Here is a 22,500-nt window from a genome sequence, read left to right as displayed (position 1 = left end):
TTTTTTCTTCGGCTTGTCCTGTCGTTTCGGACCTGGGGGGTCTGGGACGGGTGGAAGGGAGGCTGAAGGAGTGAGGACACTCCTGCGGTTTAAGTGGTTTGGGTTAGCCACTCATACACAGCTGAGCTGCTGTCATGAGAAAGAGATGTTCTGAAACCCAAAACACACAACCGCGGGAAGCTTACTCAGTAGTCATGACAGCAACGAACCAAAACAAACAATATATCCAGATAACTTAGACTAATAGTTAACAGATCTTTGGGGTGAGGAAATCGTGCAGACTAGGATGGATCCTGCGATGACAGCGTCCATCATCTATAACATCTCGGTCGGGGCTATCAGGGGTCCTCGGAGGAACTAGGGACACGGTAGCTCAGGGCCAGAAGGTTTTTTTATCAGCCACTGACAGCTGGCGTTACAGTACCCTCTGAATTTTTGTCCCCAGAATGCTTTGCTCACTTCTAGTAGGCTAGTTAGACTACGTGTCAGTGGAAAGGAGAGGCAGAGATTTGACGGTTTGAGTTTTTTTTTTAATAAGCAGAGACAAATTAAGGAAAGAAAATTGGTCTGGTGTGTTAGTTCTCGTACGTTTTCCGTCTACGTCAAGTCACCGCAAAGACGGACCGTACAGATCGCTTTCCACTTTGAGAACTCTTCGATAAGACTTCCTGTACGCTAAAGACAGCGTGTTCAGCAAAATCCATCAACCGTTGATATTTTACTAGGTGGAAACTAGATGGATGGCCTGTATTTAGAGGAAAAATTAATATGAAGGAAGCAGTAGCTGCGAGGGAAAAATCTCTCGGGAGAAGCTTGGGGTGTCAATGCACCCGGTGGTCTTTCAAACAGGAAATTAGATTTAAAACAAGAAAGAAGAATAAAGAAAATTGCATAGAATTCAAGACTCTTGGCGGCATTATGTCCCAGTCCGTTTTATTTGGAGGAGTTTTAGAAAGGCATTTTGACTGAAAGGCTTCATATTAAAAATATTTAATGATCTTGGCTTTTATTGAGGGAAACGATAGAAAGACGTAGGCTATGAGACATCTTGATAATCATTTAGTCTACCTTATTAGGCAGTTGAATTAATGGCAGTCCAACCAGATTTTGGTCAATGCTGTCTGAAAAGAAACTTCACTCAAAGCTCTCTTTTTAAGCTGTATTTTTCATGCTCACTAAATCATATTTTTTTGTAACGTGCCCCATTAAAAGCCTCACCACGACACAAAACCCTGTGTGAAGTCTCCCTCTCTCTCTACCTCACTTGTTCCTAAATGTTATCCCTCCTTCCATCCGTCTTTCCAAATGTTACCCTCCTCCATCCACGTTCCCTTGCTCTCCTTCTGGTATATGCTTCCTTCCCTCTCTCCCTTCCTCCCTCCATCTCACCTATCTCTCCCTCCTTTCCTTCATCTCTCCCTCTCTCTCCCTTCCTCCATCCATCTCTCCTTCCTTCCCTCCATCTCTCCTTCCTTCCTCCCTCTCTCCGTCGTTCTAAGAGGAGGTGTGATGCCAAAGGCCCCTTGCAGAGTGAGAGGAGGTAATCTATGTTTCATCTCAGCGCTGATCTCTTTCCCCTCAAACGAAGCACCAGATTTAACGCTTTTAGCAGCTTTTCTGGCAGGAATCCAGAGGAGCTCATCATCCTGATTGAGAACTTCCTGTATATTTTACAGAAGTAGTCGAACAATGAACACTAATCGCCATTAATCTTCTAATTTGCCTTAATTTTATTTTATTAGGTTTTAATCTTCTACATGGTTCACCAGTCAAATTTCTTTGTTGAGGGGTGATTCTTGTTTCAAATAACTTGTAAAACTGAACTATATAAAAATATACATAGCCTATTTTACAGTCAGGCCACAGCGCAGTCTAGATGCAGATATAATATATTTATGGGTGGTGCTCAATGGGTCCAGATAACCGCCAGCCTGAAAATATCCAGTAGTTGTTCTGACTACCTGGGCAGAAAATAGTCCGCTACAAATTCTTCTGAAAGTGGCCTGGCATATTAATGTTCCGCCAAGTGAAGGGGAACAGTGCTGTTTCGAGGGGTAATATAAAGAATGAAAAGTCAACCCGCCCTCTGGGAGCTGAATAAAACACCAAATGTTCGAATGCAACAGGCTCAGTAAACGCCGTGATTTTCTTCGTAATTACGATTAATGTCTGTGTTTACTTGCGTATCAGAGGGAGCCTGTAGTGATTCTGTCCTCAACTATGTGGAATGAGCGCGTCATGCGCGACACTATTCAGAATTAACACTATGCTTGTTCTTTTTTCTCGGAAAAAAACAACTCTGTGCTGACCGTTATAGAATACACAAACACAAAGGAAAAAACTATAAAACGCCATCGGAAATTATACCTGACTGCTCTCGAGCCGTGTTTGTGAGATGCAGTGACTCATTCATCCAGGTGTGAGTCTCATTCGCACGATTGTCTCCAAGGCTGCTGGACAGAAAAAGAGACAAAATGCTTCACATGCCTCCTCAAACAAGAAGTGGCCAATCATATTTAAAAATAAATAAAGCTTCTGTTATATGTCACAAGCCAGGTGCGTCGGGACGCGACTCACGCGAGAGAAAACTAAAGGAAACTCAGCGGATATTGTTGCGTGACGCAGCAGGTAGGCCGAGGTTATGTCAGAAGGAACAAAATTAGGAAAGAAATCAGGCCAGCAGCTACTCTCTTTTATTTGAAATCATCCTGACTGACACACACCTCAAAATATCTCATTTGTGCAAAAAATAAACAAAAAAAGCTTCACACAAAAAGAAATTGACACGTTGATGGTCGGGGAGTTCTTCTCAGAAGAAAGTTGCTCCTATCGGACGCCATGGAGAGTCACCCTGGAAGTGTACACAGACGGTTTCCCCGGGTCTGAAGCAGCAACACCAAACGCTTCGTTCTCCACCTCATCCACCCTCCCCCCAAGACCAGACCCTCCACCTTCCACATCCTGTCAGATTAGAGGCGCAGGATCCTACCCAACCTGTCTGCTGAGGAAGCAGTCGACAGCAGGAGGATTCGACCATGGAAGGGTCACAAGAAGTGAGGTGAGGCAGTGAGGAGTGCAGAGGATGCTAGCGGCTGGTATCTCAGTGTGAAGCTGTGTTGACAGCACACCATGTGGAATGAGCCAGGATCAGAGACTACACACTGGCTGCTTATAAAACACAGCAAAGGGAATTTGGAAGTGTGTGAGTGGGTATGTGTGGGGGTATCGGTGTGTGTTCAACCCTGTTTACTTTGGCACTGATTATTCATACCTGTGCCCCCCTCCCCTCCCCTCCAGGTGGCGCTGTTCCTAGTCTCGGGGCATGTCAGGGTCTGCGATGGCGTGTGCAGGGTCACAGGTGAAGGACACCGTGATGGCGTAGCGCGTGCCCCACGTCACCTTCTCCACGCGGTGGAGATTCTCCGAACCAGAGGAGAAGAAGGACACTCGCCCTGGAGAAGAGAAGAGAGGTTCAGGAGAGAGAGGCTGGCGTGATGGTGGTGGAGGTCAGGAGGAAGACAGGAGCAAGAGTGGCTAGATGTTCTCCTGGCTGCAGAGGAAGAGGAGCTGAGGTAAAAGAGGAGTGTTGTGTTAGGGTGAAATAGTGATGAGGGATGACCAGAAAAAGATCATAGAAACAGAAACACATCAGTGACAGGTCCAGTCAGAGATCCAGAACAGAGGAGAGAATGAGGAGGAGAGAGGGAGGAGGAGGAGAGGGAGGAGAGAGGGAGGAGAGAGGGAGGAGAGAGGGAGGAGGAGGAGAGGGAGGAGAGAGGGAGGAGGAGGAGAACGGGAGAAGAAGGAGAGGCAGTGTGGACAGACAGAGAGATCTGAGATGAGAAGAGAGAAAGAGAGGGCTTAGCTAGCTCAGATTGACAGCTGGACTCTGGGAAGTTTTTCAACTTCCGAATGAAACAGAGACTTATTAAATAGACATTCACGAGTTGGTGGAAAGAAGTACAATCTTAAATATCACATTTTGGCCCCAGACCTGGCAGAAGAGTGTGAGTCAGAGCTCTCAAGACGTGGAGCCAAAGAAGGAGCTTTTGACCCAGAATGTTCCACAGACGCACTCCTTCTCTCTGAGAGACATTCTGATATTTACATACAGGCACTACTTACATAATCATGCTGTATTATGTTTAACTCCAATATATGTTTTATAACTTTAAAGTTGTCTGTGTTTCCTGTTAAAAGCACACTCTTATTCTTTGAGAGATAACTAAAAGGGTTATGTCATTAAAGTTGTTATAAAAATAAAAAAAACTTTTTAGCATGGTTGTTTGCTTGTCCTGGGAGAGAAGGGTCTTTCTGTGTGTGTGTGTGTGTGTGTGTGTGTGTGTGTGTGTGTGTGTGTGTGTGTGAGTGTGTGTGTGTGTGTGTGTGTGCTAGCAGTGGCTGTCAGGGGGAATGACTGGGAGGTGTTAGGTAATGGAACATACACTTGGAAAAACAGAACGAGGGACGAAGCCGAGAAACAACCAATTGACAAAGAAATGTGTTAAGAGAGAGACAGAGGCGGAGAGAGGGAGGGAGAAAGAGAGAGACAGAGAGAGACAGAAGGGGAGAGAATGAGGGAGAAAAACAATGAGATAAGATGTAACAGAATGCTCCTCTGATTAAAGGGGTTCTTCTATGAAGCAGCATTAGTCATGGGTGGGGATAAAGCGTGCGTTCACTGGCTACAGGACTGCTGAGCTATGGATGTAAATACGAGGTCTGTTTCCCCCAACAGGCACAGTCCATAAAGCCTTTCTAATAGCATGAGATCAGTGGAATCGATTCAGCTAAACAATAATGTAGGAAAACCACAGAGGTAATAAAGTATCTTGGTGAGAAAAACCTCCAGTTAACAGAAAACAATTAGGAGGCGGATCGTCACGGAAACGCCTCCCGATTGGTCGATGAGCGTTCCGGATTAGACATTCTTGCGGTTGAATGGAAAGTCACGGCGTATTCTCCAAACTTGGGCGTCTTGCTGATCGGACTCCAAAGCATCGGATTTCCCATTCACGCTTTTCCAGAAGCCAGTTAGGATTATCACCCAGACAGCCAACCACCATCCAGATATCCTGTCAGCAGTAATCCCCCTCTCTTCCCCTTCACTGTTTGGGGTAAAGGGGGGGATAGGTACTACCGCGTTAGTAGAGCACCTGATTGCAGATCAAGAGATTGCAGGTTCAAATCTCCCCCCTCGCATACAATCCCCTGGATAAAAGTGTCTGGCCCACAGTGCACTGAACACACTGAACACACTGAACACACTGAACACACTGAACACACTGAACACACTGAACACACTGAACTGAACAGACAGTTCTTCCAGCTAGACTGCACTCACCTGGGCTCCGTCCTCCAGAGGACAGCACATCTATAGGCAGCAGTCAGCAGAGGGTAATGGATGTGTTTTGGTAGACTAATCACGTACACACTACACCAACAGATGCTCTTCAAACACTGTATGTCTCTGCTGGATCCATGCCATCACACACACACACACACACACAGCTGTGTCAACCAGTCTATGTGGAAGCAAACTCAAACTTTCTCTACTTTGAGGACCACCTGACATCCTGCCTTGCATCTCCATCTCAGGAAACACAAACCCAGTCTGTTCAGTTCTGATTCGATCAACTTCAATACTGTTTGGTTGAACTCCAGAGGATATGTCATTACTTTCACTCTGTGTGCCTCCCCCTTCACACGCTCCTGACTGTCATCCTGCCGTCTCAATAAGGGTTCATTTATGGCAGAGCTCTCAGACAGAAAGGCAGAATTATCTCTGTGAACTCCCCAGCCTCTCCCCAGCCTCTCCCCAGCCTCTCCCCAGCCCTCTCCCCAGCCCTCTCCCCAGCCCTCTCCCCAGCCTCTCCCCAGCCTCTCCCCAGCCCTCTCCCCAGCCCTCTCCCCAGCCCTCTCCCCAGCCTCTCCCCAGCCCTCTCCCCAGCCTCTCCCCAGCCCTCTCCCCAGCCCTCTCCCCAGCCTCTCCCCAGCCCTCTCCCCAGCCCTCTCCCCAGCCTCTCCCCAGCCCTCTCCCCAGCCCTCTCCCCAGCCTCTCCCCAGCCCTCTCCCAAGCCTCTCCCCAGCCCTCTCCCCAGCCTCTCCCCAGCCCTCTCCCCAGCCTCTCCCCAGCCTCTCCCCAGCCCTCTCCCCAGCCTCTCCCCAGCCTCTCCCCAGCCTCTCCCCAGCCTCTCCCCAGCTTCTCCCCAGCCTCTCCCCAGCCTCTCCCCAGCCCTCTCCCCAGCCCTCACCCCAGCCTCTCCCCAGCCTCTCCCCAGCCTCTACCCAGCCCTCTCCCCAGCCTCTCCCCAGCCTCTCCCCAGCCCTCTCCCCAGCCCTCTCCCCAGCCTCTACCCAGCCCTCTCCCCAGCCTCTCCCCAGCCTCTCCCCAGCCCTCTCCCCAGGCTCTCCCCTGCCTCTCCCCTGCCTCTCCCCAGCCTCTCCCCTACCTGTCCCCTGCCTCTCCCCTGCCTCTCCCCTGGCTCTCCCCTGGCTCTCCCCAGCCTCTCCCCAGCCTCTCCCCTGCCTCTCCCCTGCCTCTCCCCTGCCTCTCCCCTGGCTCACCCCTGGCTCACCCCAGCCTCACCCCTGCCTCACCCCAGCCTCACGCTGGGCCCGGTTGGCAGGAGGTCAAGGTTAACATGGTAAATGGTGCCTCTTGAGGGCAGGTGCCTCTCCTCTCTCCTTCTCTCCCTCCCTCTTTCAATCCCCTCTCCTGTCTTTCTCTCACTCCCTCTCTCCTCTCTCTTTCCCTCTCCATCGGCTCTGCTGAGGTGAAACGCAATTTAGCGGAAAAATAACCGACTCTGAATATCAATGCATAATCCCCACCTCCCTCCCTCGCTTCCTTCTCCTCCTCCTCCTCCTCCTCCTCCTCCTCTCTTTCTGTCACTGCGCAAGAACAGTCACCTCAGGGGGCTGTTTCAGAGCCCATATCATTGTGTCACATGCCTGTTTGTTCTTTAATATAATCCAACTCTGATATTCAATGTCTTACTTGCTTTTTTGCTCTCTCTTTCTCTGATATTCAATTTCTTACTTGCTTTTTTGCTTTCCTTTCCCATGTCCCTCTCCCTCTCCCTCTCTCTCCTTCTATTTTGACATTAAACTTTCACAGGAGCTCAGTGTGAGTCATAGACCCATCTCTGAGTAGATCCTTTTTCAAACCACAACATCACACAGTGTGTGTTGAGTATGCCTGTGTGTGTGCGTTAGAGAGAGAGAGAGAGAGAGATGCAGCAAGCAAGAGTGAGTGAGAGAACGCCGTCTAGCTCTGAGAAGCCTTCCTGACTGAACACAACATCCACCCTGCAACACCCCTGGATTCAAACACAACATCCACCCTGCAACACCCCTGGATTCAAACACAACACAAGCTAATCATGTGAGCGCAGCATCACCCCAACGCTGATAAAAAACCACAGAGTCCAAATCAAGCAGAATCCCAGCTGGCGTCCAGCCTGGCTGGACTCTGGGCTCTGTCAGGCAATCAAGACTAATGCTGAGACACTCAGGTCCACTTCAGCCCCCATAACCCCTCTGTAGAGCACACTGGGGGCTCTCCCTGGAGCCACTACATGGCAGTACACACAGGACTGCACTGGGAGGGGGGGGGGGGAGTGTGTGTAAGAGAGAGAGAAGGAAAGAGAGAGTGTGTGTTGATGTGTGTGCATGAGTGTGTGTGCATGAGTGTGTGTGCATGAGTGTGTGTGCATGAGTGTGTGTGCATGAGTGTGTGTGTGAGTGTGTGTGCATGAGTGTGTGTGCATGAGTGTGTGTGCATGAGTGTGTGTGCATGAGTGTGTGTGCATGAGTGTGTGTGCATGAGTGTGTGTGTTGATGTGTGTGTGCATGAGTGTGTGTGCATGAGTGTGTGTGCATGAGTGTGTGTGCATGAGTGTGTGTGCATGAGTGTGTGTGCATGAGTGTGTGTGTATGAGTGTGTGTGTGTGCATGAGTGTGTGTGTGTGCATGAGTGTGTGTGTGTGTGTGTGTATGAGTGTGTGTGTGTGTGTGTGTGTGTGTGTGTGTGTGTGTGTGTGTGTGTGTGTGTGTGTGTGTGTGTGTGTGTTCACCTGCACGTGGTTCCACTGTCCTGTTGCCGTTGGAGTCCATGAAGATGAAGCGACCTCCAGTGAAGTCCGAGCCGTAGTCAGACAGGTAGAGGAGAGAGGTGTAGTCAAATGAGCCGTACGTCACCTGGAAAAAGGACAGAGGTGTAGTCAAACGAGCACATCACCTGGGAGACACACAGAGAGACCTGGGGGGGAGAGAGGTAAGGAGGGAGGGAGAGAGAGAGAACAAGATAAAGGGAAAGAGAGAGGTAGAGGGAGGGAGAGAGATAGAAAGGGAGAGAGATGGAGGGAGAGAGGAAAAGAAAGATAGGGAGGGGTAAGATTGAAACAGAGAATGAGAAAGGACAAGATACATAGTTATCTCTTCCCCACCCAATCACCAGAGGTTCTCCAATCTGGCTAAGAAGCTGCTATCTGAGCTGGGATCACTTTCTCTCTCTCCCCCCCCCACTCTCTGTCTCCCCCTCCCTCTCTGTGTCTATCTGAGCTGGGATCATCTGTAAATTCATCTTGTGTTACACCAGACGTGACCGGAGGACAGGGCTCCAAACACAATCCCCCAACGTCACCCAGAAAGCATCGGTCACCCTGTCACCAGCGTAACCATTCCAGCCCAGCGCGCCAGGCGGCTTATCTGGTCTTTATCAGCGCCGGCGAGGGGGACCACGCCCTGTCCCGCAAGGAGGGGGGGTCACCAGACGGCTGGAGACATTTCCATTGAGGGCTGGGTGGGCCAATTAGACTCAAGATGGTGGGAGCGGGGAGGCAGGTGTGTTTTGGATTTGTTTCTGTTTCAGATCTGTTTATCCAGCTGCCCAGAACCAGCGGGGCAGGGCGGCAGGAGAGGGGGGCAGGAGAGGGGGGCAGGAGAGCAGGGCGGGGCAGGGCGGCAGGAGAGGGGGGCAGGAGAGCAGGGCGGGGCAGGGCGGCAGGAGAGGGGGGCAGGAGAGCAGGGCGGGGCAGGGCGGCAGGAGAGGGGGGCAGGAGAGCAGGGCGGGGCAGGGCGGCAGGAGAGGGGGGCAGGAGAGCAGGGCGGGGCAGGGCGGCAGGAGAGGGGGGCAGGAGAGCAGGGCGGGGCAGGGCGGCAGGAGAGGGGGGCAGGAGAGCAGGGCGGGGCAGGGCGGCAGGAGAGGGGGGCAGGAGAGCAGGGCGGGGCAGGGCGGCAGGAGAGGGGGGCAGGAGAGCAGGGCGGGGCAGGGCGGCAGGAGAGGGGGGCAGGAGAGCAGGGCGGGGCAGGGCGGCAGGAGAGGGGGGCAGGAGAGGGGGGCAGGAGAGCAGGGCGGGGCAGGGGGGCAGGAGAGGGGGGCAGGGAAGGGGGGCAGGAGAGGGGGGCAGGAGAAGAGGGCGGGGCAGGGGGGCAGGAGAGGGGGGCAGGAGAAGAGGGCGGGGCAGGGGGGCAGGAGAGGGGGGCAGGGCAGGGGGGCAGGAGAGGGGGGCGGGGCAGGGGGGCAGGAGAGGGGGGCGGGGCAGGGGGGCAGGAGAGGAGAGTGGAGTGTGGAGTGTACACAGTCCCATATTCACGCTTAGAGAACAACCTTATCAGATGTTAGTTCAGACTATAGCTGGACAACAACTGAAAAACTAAGATATAACTAAGTTGACTTTGGTGAAAAGCACCCTTCAGCTAAGTCCCCCTTAAACAGGAAATGCAGTTCATCCTCTCAGGGTCTCTCCACTTCCTAACACAAAATAAGAGAAGGCATTTATTAAGTCAAGGAATTTGAACCTGCTCATTTAGCAGTGAACAGCTGTTCCACTGAGCTAAAGCCAACTCCTGAAGAGAGGAACTTTCATCTCTGAAACCCCTGGAACATTCTCAGGAGAACCACGGTTCTAAACAGACTGAGTAACTTGTTAATGCCAGAGAGAGTACGTAACAAGCATTCATTAAAGTCTAGGTTTATAGATATAGCTTTCCTTCCAGATAGGCCAGGTTTGAATAAACAGAATAGCTAATGTGATCATGTCAACCCTCGTATGAACTTCTCCTAATACGGTGCACTGTATATCCAGGGTCCAGTGTGAGGGTGTGTGTGTCTACCTTGTCTATGTGAGGGTGCCAGTACTCATCATGCTGGGTCTGGGCAGAGCTGCTGTTGATCCTGGAGAAGAAGGTAGGCTTGGTGAGGAACACAAGGGCAGGGTCCAACTCAAACACCTGGGCCACCACCTCCTGGATACGACCACGCACCGCCCTGCACACACACACACACACACACACACACACACGCACAGACACACACACCCACAGGCAGGCACAAAACACCCCCAGGCAGACACACACACACCCACAGGCAGGCACAAAACACACCCAGGCAGACACACACACACACACACAAGAATATGTAAGTGATAGTACACATAAGCGCACACACATGATATGGCAATAACATATATGTGGCAGTAAAATTCTAGTGTCAGACAGACGGTGTGTGTGTGTCTACAGGTATGTGTGTGTCTTGTGTGTCTACAGGTGTTTAAGTGTGTGTGTGTGTGTTTGCTGTCACCTGTAGAGCTGAAAATCTTCCTGGGTGAACACCTCACTGACCTGCTCCCCAAAGTACCTGGTAGCACCACACACACACACACAAACACACAAAGTTAGAGTTGAGAGAACACAGCTCTATTAGCCTACATTAGCATACGATACATGGCACATTGAACAATTACCCAAGTGGGCGTACCAGCCATCCAAACATGACAGATACTGGGAGTAGCTAGGGAGAAGAGGGGAGGGAGGAGAGAGGGATAGAGTGAGGGAGAGGAGTGAGGAAGGGAGGAGGGAGAGAGAGGTGAAGGGAGAGAGAGATGGAGAGGAGAGAGGTTGAGTTGATCTCAAGGGGGTTCATGAAAGCCCACTGAAAGGAACGGTGACAGCCCCAGCAATGCTCCAGTCACAACCAATCAGCACTGGAGGCTCAGAGAGGACAGAGGGAAAGAGAGAGAGAGACAGAGGGGGAGGGAGGGAATGAGAGAGAGAGAGAGAGAGGGGGAGAGAGAGAGAGAGAGAATGATGGAGAGAGAGACAGCGACACTCACCTGTAGATGTTGACAAACTGTTTCCCCATGGACAGAGCTCCGGAATGCAGGTCCAGGATGGAGGCCTGGAAGGGACAAAAACTCAAACTTAATAATCAAATCGACCACTGCCAACACCCAAACAGAAAACAAAATCCAGTTGTGTATCTTGTCTGGCTGTGCTTGCTTTGGGCCTCCCTGCTATTCACTTGTTATTGTGGTTCCACAGCTGCAGTAAGGGCAACATGCCAGTTACAAAATAATTAATTTTCTTTTTTGTTGTTATTTTTGGTGTTTTATTATTTGTTTTTGGATGTCCCCTGTTGTTCACTGTCTTCTCACTCATCAAAACAGGGAGGGAGGGAGGGAGGGAGGGAGGGAGGGAGGGAGGGAGGGAGGGAGGGAGGGAGGGAGGGAGGGAGGGAGGGAGGGAGGGAGGGAGGGAGGGAGGGAGGGAGGGAGGGAGGGAGGGAGGGAGGGAGGGAGGGAGGGAGGGAGGGAGGGAGGGAGGGAGGGAGGGAGGGAGGGAGGGAGGGAGGGAGGGAGGGAGGGAGGGAGGTGTTGAAACCAAAACAGAACATTTCAATTCCACCGGGTATACAGGACAACGTGGCGAGGGACTGCCCGGTTCACTCATGCAGACACAGAACACCAGCTCCTGGCAGTACCAGCCTGCCCTCTAGTGGCCAGTGGAGGAACACACAGTCCTCAGAGACGCAGGCCAAGCTAATCAATCACAGATACTTACCCCTCCATCTGAACCCGCCAGGGCGAGACCTCGCTCAGCCAGCCTGCAGAGAGAGAACCACCATCACATCTCATCTTACAGGACAGAGAACCACCATCACATCTCATCTTACAGGACAGAGAACCACCATCACATCTCATCTTACAGGACAGAGAACCACCATCACATCTCATCTTACAGGACAGAGAACCACCATCACATCTCATCTTACAGGACAGAGAACCACCATCACATCTCATCTTACAGGACAGAGAACCACCATCACATCTCATCTTACAGGACAGAGAACCACCATCACATCTCATCTTACAGGACAGAGAACCACCATCATATCTCATCTTACAGGACAGAGAACCACCATCACATCTCATCTTACAGGACAGAGAACCACCATCATATTTCATCTTACAGGACAGAGAACCACCATCATATCTCATCTTACAGGACAGAGAACCACCATCACATCTCATCTTACAGGACAGAGAACCACCATCATATCTCATCTTACAGGACAGAGAACCACCATCACATCTCATCTTACAGGACAGAGAACCACTAACACATCTCATCTTACAGGACAGAGAACCACTAACACATCTCAACTTATAAGACAGAGAACAACCATCACATCTCAACTTATAAGACAGAGAACCACCATCATATCTCATCTTACATGACAGAGATAGAAAATCAATATATAGCATGGGAGACCGAGAGAGGGGTGGGGAGAGAGGGGAGGGAGAGAGAGACAGACAGACAGACAGAGAAAGAGAGAGAGACAGTGAGATAGAGAGGGGAGAGAAGAGCGAGAGAAGGGTGAGAGGAGAGAGTGGGGAAGTGAGAGAGAGAGTAAGATAGAGAGGGGAGAGAGAGTGAGAGGGGGGGGGGAGTGAGGGGGGGAGAGTGAGAGGGGGGGGAGTGAGGGGGGGGGGGAGTGAGGGGTGGGGGGGGGGGAATGAGGGGGGAGTGTCTTACCTCCGGAGTACCTGAGCCTCCTCCCTGGTCACCACACTGTCTGTTACGGCTCGGCCACACTTGAGAGGAGTGCATCCTGGGAAAGGCATTAAATACTTAATATTGACATTTGAACACCACCAAATTTGTTGGTTTTGAATTCACCTATTTAAAATTGAAACATGAATGAATAAATAACAATTCAGAGAGAGAAAAAAAAATCTAAGGTTTAGAAATTCAGGTTGCTCAAATTTGAACAGTAGATCTGGGATACCAAGGTATTGCTTGCCTCAGACCGGATCTCTGAGGAGAGAGGTCTGCAGTTGGACCGTTCTTGGAGAAGTTAATCTGAATCGGTCAGATCTGAATTATTTTTCAAATTTTTGGGATCGGAATTTCACCCTACGAAGTTGAGCAGCCCCACATACACTCTATCCCCGACATTTATACACACACTCTCCCTCTCCCTCTCCTTATCCCTCTCCCTCTCCATCCCCCTCCCCCTCCCCCTCTCTCTCTCTCACCAGGGTAGCGTTTGTAGCTGTCGTAGTCCTCAGAGCAGTCCACAGTGAAGACGCGTGGCTCTGGGCTCACCACCTCGCCCTGTCGAACCAGCGTCTCCGTGACGTCAGGGTCACCTGGGGCCAGGTACAGCCAGGCCGCAGCGCTGCACACCGCCACCAGGATAAGGAGCAGCAGCAGAGAGCCTCGACTGCTCCTCCACACAGACGCCTGCCTCAGAGCGTTGCCCCTGGGGAGGAGAGGAGGGGGAGAGGAGAGGGAGAGATGGGGTGAGGAGGGGGAGAGGAGAAGAGGGGGAGAGAGGGAAAGAAGAGGAGAGGGAGGAGGATGGGGAGAGCGAGGAGATGGGGAGGGAGGAGAGGGGGAGAGAGGAGAGATGAGAAGGAAAGGGGGAGAGGGGAGAGAGAAGTGAAGGGGCAAAAGAGATAACAGAGCAAGGAGGAACGAGGAGGGACGAGGAGGAACGAGGAGGGACGAGGAGGGACGAGGAGGGACGAGGAGGGACGAGGAGGGACGAGGAGGGACGAGGAGGGACGAGGAGGGACGAGGAGGGACGAGGAGGGACGAGGAGGGACGAGGAGGGACGAGGAGGGACGAGGATATAGGTAGAAAAGACGGGAGGAGAAAACAAGGAAAGATAGACGAGGTGGTGAGGGAGGTGAGAAGTAGCATTGCATGATTAAATTATCTACAATATAAAAGATAGCGGCTCTAACGTGGTTTAATTGATACTATTTCCATTCATGTTGGCTACCTCTCATTGCACAGGTAAATAGGAACTGATATTATCACCTAGCCCAGTTTACAGCATTTACCTTTTAATCTTCTTCTCGATCCCATTCGTATCTGGGATTTTCAGATTAGCTCGTCGTTGTACTGTCATCTTCTCAACATAAAGCCCGGCTTGGTGAGCATCAGGAAGATTCACATATGTGAGTATTTCTTGCAGGAATAGTTGAGATCTGAAACCACGCACGATTTGCAATACCGAGCTACTTCCTGGTACCAAGCGTCGTAGATTTTTTGATTGGTTCGTTGAAAAAGAAGCCTACGTTCTCATTGGACCACATCATGAAGCAGCAGAAACGGGATTAGCTAGGATGCACAAACAAACGCAGAATAGCCGTTACACTTGAAACTTCCGAGTGGTAGTAAAATAATTATTCTTCGATGCAACACATTTTCGACAATTTAGATCGATTTCTCTGCCAGTCTTATTAAAAAATAACGCACATTCCAATGTTTTGATAGCGTTGTCATCCGTGTGGGTCTGTACCGCCCGTGAGCACAGCGCACTGTCACTTCAGTGGTAGTTGTGTACAGGATTGTGAAAACAATATTATCAGCGGTGCATACTGATATAACAGTCGGGCAGAACTTTAAATCAGTGTACGAATCTATGCTTTAGCTTTCAGAATGGAGGCTTCACCGTGGCCGAAGGGAAAGAAGTTGGTACATCTGGATTTGAAAGGTGCCCCTCCTAGAATAGAGTATTTGCACAAGGTGAGTAGACGAGTCTGTAGATATTGCAGTCACTGACTGCATGAGTAACGATCTATAATGGCGCTGTGTTAACGTCGTTTTTTCAACCTTTCTAAAGTATTCAACCTACAAACCTACTATCACTATATCATCGTGTGGAGACAACGTCGTTCTTGTTAGGTAATATTCAACCTCGATGGCTATTAAACCGCCGGTCCATGCTGTGTGTGTGTGGCCAGCTAATTGAGCTGTTTGCCAGTCTGGGTGCTGATGGACTACTGCTGGAGTATGAGGACATGTTTCCCTACGAGGGAAAGCTGAAGATACTACAAGCCACCTCCCACCCTCCATACAGGTGCAGATAGACCCTGGCCTGACACACACACCTTTTCACACTTCCTGTCCCCTGCAGTAACTTCCTGTCTCCTATCATGCAGTCGAGAGGAGATCCTGTCCATCCAGGATGTGGCCAGGACTCAGGGGCTGGAGGTTATTCCTCTGGTGCAGACGTTTGGACACATGGAGGTGACAGAGGGAGTGTATACTGTATACAGTCAGTCACACAGTTTACACTCTGCAAAGTAGATAAGTCACTTTGCTTTTTAATTTGTTTGAGTCCTCCTCCCATCCTCCTTCTCTCTCCTCTCCGCCATGGCTCAAACTTTCTCTCTCCTCCACTTTTTCTCTTTCACTCCCTCTCTCTCCCTACTCTCTCTCTCCCTACTCTCTCTCTCTCTCTCTATCACTCTCTCCCTACTCTCTCTCTCTCCCTACTCCCTCTCTCCCCCTCTCTCTCTCTCTCTCTCTCTCTCTCTCTCTCTCCCCCTCTCTCTCTCTCCCTCTCTCCCCCTCTCTCTCTCTCTCTCTCTCTCTCCCTACTCTCTCTCTCTCCCTACTCCCTCTCTCCCCTCTCTCTCTCTCTCTCTCTCTCTCTCTCTCTCTCTCCCCCTCTCTCTCTCTCCCTCTCTCCCCCTCTCTCCTCTCTCTCTCTCTCTCCCCTCTCTCTCTCTCTCCCTCTCTCCCCCTCTCTCTCTCTCTCTCTCTCTCTCTCTCCCTCTCTCTCTCCCTCTCTCCCCCTCTCTCTCTCTCCCTCTCTCCCCCTCTCTCTCTCTCTCTCCCCTCCCACCTGTCTCCCTCCTCAGTTTGTGTTGAAGCACCGCTCCCTGTGTGGGCTGAGGGAGGTGGGCCGCTGTCTGGGCACTCTGAATCCCCACCTGGAGGAGGGACGCAGGCTGGTGGAGGAGATGCTGAGGCAGGTGGTGGACCTCCACCCAGGGCTGGGCTCCATACACATCGGAGCTGACGAGGTGAGGGGGAGGGTGGGGGATGGTGAGGGGAGGTCAAGGGTGTGGTGAAGGGAGGTGAAAGGTCGGCTGACATGGTGAGGGGGAGGTTGAGGGGAGGTCACGGGTGAGGTGAACAGAGGTAAAGGGTGAGGTGAAACTAATGACGTAAATGTCACGTGACTGTCCAGTTTTCTGTGGTTCTCTGTCCAGGTGTACCTGCTGGGCGAGGGGGCGGAGTCTCAGCAGTGGCTGGGCGGAGCTCCTGGACGCTCTGTGCAGAAGTTGTTCCTGGGTCATGTGACCAGGGTGGCAAGGGGGGTGAGAGAGGCGTGGCCTCACCTGAACATCATCATGTGGGACGACATGCTGAGAGGGATGGACCGGGAAACACTGAGGGGTGAGAGAGGAGACTGAGGGGTGAGGGAGGAGACTGAGGGGTGAGGGAGGAGACTGAGGGTGGAGGGAGGAGACTGAGGGGGGAGGGAGGAGACTGAGGGGTGAGGGAGGAGACTGAGGGGGGAGGGAGGAGACTGAGGGGGGAGGGAGGAGACTGAGGGGTGAGGGAGGAGACTGAGGGGTGAGGGAGGAGACTGAGGGGGAGGGAGGAGACTGAGGGGTGAGGGAGGAGACTGAGGGGTGAGGGAGGAGACTGAGGGGGGAGGGAGGGAGGGTTACACAGGACCCTGGACAGAGCTATAATGAGACTTTCTCTACAACAGTTGACAAACTCACCCTCTTCAGTGACTGTGTGTGTGTGTGTGTGTGTGTGTGTGTGTGTGTGTGTGTGTGTGTGTGTGTGTGTGTGTGTGTGTGTGTGTGTGTGTGTGTGTGTGTGTGTGTGTGTAGACAGCGGTCTGGGGGGCTTGGTGCAGCCCATGCTGTGGGACTACAGTCCAGCTCTGGATGTGGAGGCCACTGGTACGAACACCGTCTGTGTTTTACTGTCTATGAATGTTCAGGAACCAGGATACATACAATAGAGGAGAATATACATCGTCAACATAAAACTAATTGTGCCCTGCAGTGTCTCTGCTGGAGAAGTACCAGTCGTCCGGCCTGGCTCACCTGTGGGCCGCCAGCTCCTTCAAGGGCTCCACTTGTGTGCACACCTGTGTGCCCAGCACGCTCAGACACGTCCAGAACCACCTGCAGTGGCTGAAGGTGGCTGGCTCCTCCCCTGCCGGGGCTCACCTGCAGGGCATCGCCCTCACTGGCTGGCAGAGGTGGGCAGATAACAAAATTCTTATTGATTATCTTTAAAAGGATATTAGGAGTATTTTTTTAGATTTAGAACCATATTTGGCTGTAAAATGTCCCTACTGGATTGTGTGTGTGTGTACATGTGTGTGTGTGTGTGCGTCTTCCTGTGTGTGTGTGTGTGTTGGGCTCCGTCACGGTCAGGTACGACCACATGTCTGTGCTGTGTGAGCTGCTTCCTGTGGGTCTGCCCTCCCTGGCCTCCTGCCTGCAGACCCTCCATCACGGCCGCTTCTGCCCCGACGCCCAGGCCCGAGCCACGCTCAGCCTGGGAACACACTCTGTGGAGGTGGAGGCCATGACGGGGTGAGAGAACACCACGCTCTAGCATTGTGTTAGCTTGTAGCATAGCTTGTAGCATAGCTTGTAGCATAGCTTGTAGCATAGCTTGTAGCATAGCTTGTAGCATAGCTTGTAGCATAGCTTGTAGCATAGCTTGTAGCATAGCTTGTAGCATAGAGTACTATGAAAGGGGTTTTGGTCTTTGTATGTCAGGTCACCTGGAAGTGAAGCTCCTTCGTTTCCTGGCAGCAGACTGGCCGAGCTGGTCGTGGAGTTAACGGCCTTGCTCAACTCCGAGGAGCTCCGCCATTTTGAAAACAACATGTGAGTTTTACAGGGAAGAATGCAGGGCTGCTTGGAGTCACCTTGTCTGGAAACATGCGTTATGAGTTTCAGAAGCAAATTCTGTACTGTATGTGACCAAGACAACTTTATTCTGGGACAGTAAAGTCTATCTTTTCTTATGCCATAACAATTTTCTTGTTGTGGCTTGACTGGCCTAGATGTTTTTTCTTCCCTTATGCTTGTATGCTTTTACCTCTCTATAATCCTCTACTTTATAATTTTCTTTCTTGTATTTGATTCAGTTTGATTGTGGTGGTGTTCTGACCAGTGTAGGGTGTTGTGTTGTCAGGTATGTACGTGGCTGGCTGTCTCCCTATAACAGGCAGAGGAGGATGGTCAACCCTCTCATCATCCAACAGATCCAGGATCAGGCCACGGCGTAAGACATGCTGTGTGCTTACACATCAGCACTTCCTGTTCCACTTCAACATTTCCTGTTCCACTTCCTCTTTTTCATTCCATCCTTTCCTCTGCCCCCCCCCCCAGGTTGCAGGCTGTGGTGAAGGAGAAGGTGGAGGCCATGAGGGAGGAGATGGTGCGCCTCTACCCAGCCTCCACAGCTCAGGAGTGGGTGGAGCAGCATGTGGAGCCAGTGATGGCTCCTCTCCAGAGGGTGCTGGAGGCCACCAGGGTCTGTCTGGTAGAGATGCTGCCCCACAACCCCTCTCCATCTCTGGGGGACAGACAGTAGTTAGGACCCTTTCTGGCTCCTGTTCACAAACAGAACTGACAGGGTGAAAGGACTGGTGTGTGGGTGTGTCTAGGTGGAATATGTAATATGTTGATTGTACTTGTGTGTCTTAACTTCACTGGAGTGTCAAAGTAATGAATCCAAGGTTAATTAACACGTTTTATTAAAATAAATGTAAACAAATCAAAAAGGTGCTTCTGAATGGAGACGATAAAATCACAATTAGGTTTGATAAGAATTTACATTCACATTAACCATACATAAATACAGAAAAAAACATCACCCCTTTCAGAATTGAAAACATTATTTCAACTAGTGTATAACCTGAGGTTTAGCATTTCTTATTGTAACTGACCCAGTCAGAAGAACCAGATTAAAGTGGTTTAACTTTCACAGAGATCACAAGCAAACATTCTCAGCGTAGCCATGCTTGATTATAGTTTACAGTCACATGCATTCAGCTAATGACAGCACTATGCACTGATACATAGAGATTGTCAACTGGGTGGTCTGAATAAAAAAAAATAATGGAATCCCTCAAATTGATGTTTTCCATAAAATGATACTTAATCCAGTTAAGTCACAAGGCAGTTAGAAGATGTGGATGGCATTTACTTCTGGAATGTTTAAGACAGCGTGAGGTCGTTCAAGACTGCTCCACCACGTCATAGGTTTGTGAGTGGCCTATGTATGGCAGTACACACCAAATGGAACTTGATAGAACTGTAAATATACAAAAGAATGTGTCTCAATGCCCTTTATAAACCTTATTGTTCCGGAGGAAGGAAGGAGCAAGCAGTTGATGTATCATCGAGGAATGTTGTGCGACCATAACGAGAGCATTTAAGGCCAGAATCTCTGTTTTCATAGTATCATCTCTTTCCGCCTTTCCAGGGTAGGTGTAGAAGGCTTCCTGTAAACTCAGACCCAGGATCAGATTACCGTTCCACTAACCCTGACCCCAAACACAGGAGGATGAACGGAAGATCTGACCCTTGACCAGTGCTAAGGGAAAACGTCGACCCTGTCCAGGATTCAGTTCCAAGGTCAAAACTCAGGTCAAAGGTTCCTGAAAGGTTAAAAGGGTTGCTCGTCCGAGTCACTGCTGTGGTTGGCGTCAACTTCCCGATTCTGTTCTTCTCTCTGTGCTGCTGCCAGCGCTTCCTCGTTCTTCTTCTTCTGCTCCTCCTCCCTCTCCCAGCGTCGCCTCAGGTCCTCCAGGCCCAGGAAGCGGATGAGCAACGCGGCCACAGCCTCCACATCACTGGAGGAGAGAAAGGAAGAGAGGAAGAGATGGCAAAGAAGAGAGACATAGAGGAAAGAGATGGAGAGGAAGAAAAACAGTGATAGCTCTAAAATAACCGACTTGACAGTGATATTAGGGAGTGCTGGACCACATGCCCCCAAATCCCATTACATCCATTTTCATCAACAATACAATTTCCCACATTCACATGCGTTCAGTTCCTGGTGCCATAAGAAAGATCGATCTGCTCCCAGGGATAGTATCTGACAGGGCCCGTGTCTCACCTGTGTGAGCCCAGCGTAGCGCTCTGCGTGAGCGGGTAGGAGAAGCCTGTAGACAGCCTCAGCACCACCAGGTAGCCCTTCCCCAGGTAGCGCACCCTCTCCTCCTGCACACATACGTCACTCAGGTGGGCCATGTTCAGCACCACTGAAACCAGTGGAGAGAAGGAAGGAGAGAGACAAAGGAAAGATGCATAGAGAGAGAGAAAGACCGGTAATACAGGACAGAAGGAAAGATGGAGGGAGAGACAAAGACATGAGATAGAGGGAGAAAGACCGGAGAGAGACAGACAGGACAGAGTAAGAAAGCAGTCAGTTCAGTTTCCCTCTGAGCCAGTTGACCACAGACAGACCCTCAGTCCCGGATAACAGCACTGGGGGGCGGGTGTCTTGTAAGCTACACCGGCACAGGGAGGCCGGCCAAGCCCACACACGACCTCTCACCTTTCTCCTGCCCTCTCCTCCAGAGCGTGAGGACCATGGCGTAGAGGCTGGAGGTCCTCAGCTCAATCACGTCCTTGGACTTGTCGAACACAGCCTCCTCCCACTCCTCCATGTTCTGCAGAGCCACAAAGAGGCAGCCTCCCACATAGAACAGCCTCCACAAGAGGCTGTCTGGAAGCACATGACAGAGATGACATCCAATAGGCAGAGAGATAGATAGAAAGAGAGAGATGCACTGTGGATGGATGGATGAATAGAATATATTCTACCACGCCATGTATTCAATAGCAGCATACTGGAGAACGCTCTATGTATTTGGTTGAGATTGATGATGTCATACCTGAACTGTAGTGTGCAGCCGCCAGGCCAATGGATGCGATGCCTGGGGGGAGGGGGGGGGCAGTAAACAAACAAGATTTTGTTACTCATACAGAAACACATAGGGAGGCCGACACAATGCATGTTGCTATAGTATCATCAAGGGATTGAAGGCATTTCGGTAGCATTGAGCCATTCTACAAACTTGACACACACACACACACAACAATCTATCTTTATACCCGCAGACACCATTCTATCTTTATACACAGACACGCTTATCTATGGCAGACACATACCGACCAGCAGGGCCCAGGAGCGGATGCCTGGGGACCTCCTCAGGTGAAGCATGGTTGGCGTCTGTTGCTTGACCTGCATGTAGCCCATCTGCGACAGACAAACACAGAAAACAACCATTACGATCATGTCATGTGTTTATTTGGCAGACGCTTTTATCCAAAGCAACGTACAGGGGGAGGAATTGAACCTGCTACCGCTTGATTGGCAGTTGAATGCTGTAACACTGCGGACTGGTAGGGGACATGGATGACTACAGAGCTGACATATTGATGAAAGAGTTCGAACAATTAAGGTATTTGGGTGCTTTTCGCCCAAACCTTAAGAGAGATTAACAAGTTCCTTCTAACTTTGTACTGAGACTTGACAGGTTGCGGGTCACTGAATTGGTCGTGGAAAAAAATAGGCCAAGTCTAGAACTTCTGGTGAAGTTACATACGCGACTTTTTTTTTTACAGAACAGTTTGTTAATTCTTAACCTTACACTCAAATTCTGCGTCTTCTCGCTTTTTTTGTCAACCAATAAAGGTTGCCTCACGTTTGCACATTTTTGTTCGAAACTAACAAAGACATGTTACATTATGCTATTGAACAAATATGACAGACCAATTATTGATATGTTAACATTAACGAATAGCAAGCTGACAATCAGATAATTGAGTACAGTATGATGTAGTCGTTTGTCATTTTGGATAGATCGGTCAAAACTCCTATTTTGTGCGAGAACTAACGTAACTGCTAGCTACCGGAAGTTGTTGACAATGGTTGTGCAAATGCGGACGTGATGTATGTATAGAGTCAAAAAGTCGTTATTTTCTTCATGTTTCTAATCTACAGCCACCAACTCTACTCCGTGTTCGCCAAGCGAACCACCGACATAAAATTGTCATTACTAAGGATATAGCGAAACGAGCTTGTTGCTATATCTTTATGTAGGCCAGGGAAACTACTGGAATCTAGTAGATTACGGTGCACCGATCCTATTTTGGGGCTATTCTACTTGCAAGTCGTTGTGTGCATTCTAGGGTGATATGGCAAACACTGTTTGCTGTACTTAAATAATTAGCAATACTCCTTACCTTGCGTTTAAAGCTTGTCTTCAATAAACAGATTATCCTGGTAAAGGTACTGTACCAACAAGCATGCAAGCCCACAGAGTATAAATTGAAAAACAGGGAAGTTACTTTTCATTTTTTGAGTAAAATTAGGTTGGAGTGGGCGTTACTTCCTTCCTGGACAACTGCACTCTGA

The 22,500-nt window shown here is 50.4% G+C and overlaps 3 protein-coding genes across 10 annotated transcripts; 1 reads left to right on the top strand and 2 right to left on the bottom strand.

The window, feature by feature from the left end:
• Window positions 1-2,677: 2,677 nt before the first annotated feature.
• Window positions 2,678-14,330, bottom strand: ogfod3 (2-oxoglutarate and iron dependent oxygenase domain containing 3). Of its 3 annotated transcripts, none has more exons than XM_084669660.1 (10): window positions 14,136-14,330; window positions 13,323-13,549; window positions 12,820-12,895; window positions 11,845-11,887; window positions 11,118-11,182; window positions 10,586-10,642; window positions 10,120-10,273; window positions 8,079-8,202; window positions 3,272-3,452; window positions 2,678-2,998 (listed from the first exon to the last, which is right to left on the bottom strand). In XM_084669660.1, exons 1-9 carry the CDS (start codon window positions 14,201-14,203, stop codon window positions 3,310-3,312), a joined length of 957 nt encoding a protein of 318 aa, XP_084525786.1. In that variant the 5' UTR covers window positions 14,204-14,330; the 3' UTR covers window positions 2,678-2,998; window positions 3,272-3,309. The 3 variants fall into 3 exon arrangements, with proteins under 3 accessions (XP_084525786.1, XP_084525784.1, XP_084525785.1); XM_084669658.1 differs by having other exon boundaries at window positions 2,678-3,001; window positions 14,136-14,317; XM_084669659.1 differs by having other exon boundaries at window positions 2,678-2,851; window positions 14,136-14,317.
• On the top strand, window positions 14,234-19,196 carry hexd (hexosaminidase d). 5 transcript variants are annotated; one of them, XM_084669630.1, is made up of 13 exons: window positions 14,397-14,468; window positions 14,572-14,629; window positions 14,729-14,823; window positions 15,042-15,157; window positions 15,240-15,327; window positions 15,945-16,109; window positions 16,299-16,485; window positions 16,935-17,006; window positions 17,113-17,311; window positions 17,490-17,651; window positions 17,841-17,951; window positions 18,262-18,351; window positions 18,459-19,196. In XM_084669630.1, the coding sequence occupies exons 3-13, from the start codon at window positions 14,737-14,739 to the stop codon at window positions 18,661-18,663; spliced, it is 1,482 nt and encodes a 493-aa protein (XP_084525756.1). In that variant the 5' UTR covers window positions 14,397-14,468; window positions 14,572-14,629; window positions 14,729-14,736; the 3' UTR covers window positions 18,664-19,196. The 5 variants fall into 5 exon arrangements, with proteins under 5 accessions (XP_084525757.1, XP_084525755.1, XP_084525756.1 ...); XM_084669631.1 differs by lacking the exons at window positions 14,397-14,468; window positions 14,572-14,629 and adding an exon at window positions 14,234-14,252; XM_084669629.1 differs by lacking the exon at window positions 14,572-14,629 and having other exon boundaries at window positions 14,389-14,468.
• On the bottom strand, window positions 18,803-22,478 carry cybc1 (cytochrome b-245 chaperone 1). 2 transcript variants are annotated; one of them, XM_084669675.1, is made up of 6 exons: window positions 21,423-22,024; window positions 21,252-21,339; window positions 20,975-21,016; window positions 20,635-20,805; window positions 20,194-20,338; window positions 18,803-19,927 (listed from the first exon to the last, which is right to left on the bottom strand). In XM_084669675.1, exons 2-6 carry the CDS (start codon window positions 21,337-21,339, stop codon window positions 19,741-19,743), a joined length of 633 nt encoding a protein of 210 aa, XP_084525801.1. In that variant the 5' UTR covers window positions 21,423-22,024; the 3' UTR covers window positions 18,803-19,740. The 2 variants fall into 2 exon arrangements, with proteins under 2 accessions (XP_084525801.1, XP_084525800.1); XM_084669674.1 differs by lacking the exon at window positions 21,423-22,024 and adding an exon at window positions 22,329-22,478 and having other exon boundaries at window positions 19,255-19,927.
• Window positions 22,479-22,500: the final 22 nt, after the last annotated feature.

The sequence above is a fragment of the Hypomesus nipponensis genome, chromosome 13 (assembly GCF_054491055.1).
Source record: "Hypomesus nipponensis isolate SF chromosome 13, ASM5449105v1, whole genome shotgun sequence".
Taxonomy (NCBI): Eukaryota; Metazoa; Chordata; class Actinopteri; order Osmeriformes; family Osmeridae; genus Hypomesus; species Hypomesus nipponensis.
Note: the sequence above shows the minus strand (reverse complement) of the source record. Positions and strands in the feature narration are given on the sequence as shown.

What these genes read in the sequence shown, in the direction of transcription:
- ogfod3 (XM_084669660.1), bottom strand. Translation starts at nt 14,203, where the DNA reads ATGACAGTACAACGACGAGCTAATCTGAAAATCCCAGATACGAATGGG. An exon ending in GAAGATTTTCAGCTCTACAG is followed by an intron (nt 10,274 to 10,585) that starts GTGACAGCAAAC and finishes GTGTGTGTGCAG; the next exon opens with GGCGGTGCGTGGTCGTATCC. An exon ending in GACAGTGGAACCACGTGCAG is followed by an intron (nt 3,453 to 8,078) that starts GTGAACACACAC and finishes TCTCTTCTCCAG; the next exon opens with GGCGAGTGTCCTTCTTCTCC.
- hexd (XM_084669631.1), top strand. Translation starts at nt 14,737, where the DNA reads ATGGAGGCTTCACCGTGGCCGAAGGGAAAGAAGTTGGTACATCTGGAT. An exon ending in AGACGTTTGGACACATGGAG is followed by an intron (nt 15,328 to 15,944) that starts GTGACAGAGGGA and finishes CTCCCTCCTCAG; the next exon opens with TTTGTGTTGAAGCACCGCTC. An exon ending in GGACCGGGAAACACTGAGGG is followed by an intron (nt 16,486 to 16,934) that starts GTGAGAGAGGAG and finishes GTGTGTGTGTAG; the next exon opens with ACAGCGGTCTGGGGGGCTTG.
- cybc1 (XM_084669674.1), bottom strand. Translation starts at nt 21,339, where the DNA reads ATGGGCTACATGCAGGTCAAGCAACAGACGCCAACCATGCTTCACCTG. An exon ending in CTCCTGGGCCCTGCTGGTCG is followed by an intron (nt 21,017 to 21,251) that starts GTATGTGTCTGC and finishes CCCTCCCCCCAG; the next exon opens with GCATCGCATCCATTGGCCTG. An exon ending in GAGGAGAGGGCAGGAGAAAG is followed by an intron (nt 20,339 to 20,634) that starts GTGAGAGGTCGT and finishes CACTGGTTTCAG; the next exon opens with TGGTGCTGAACATGGCCCAC.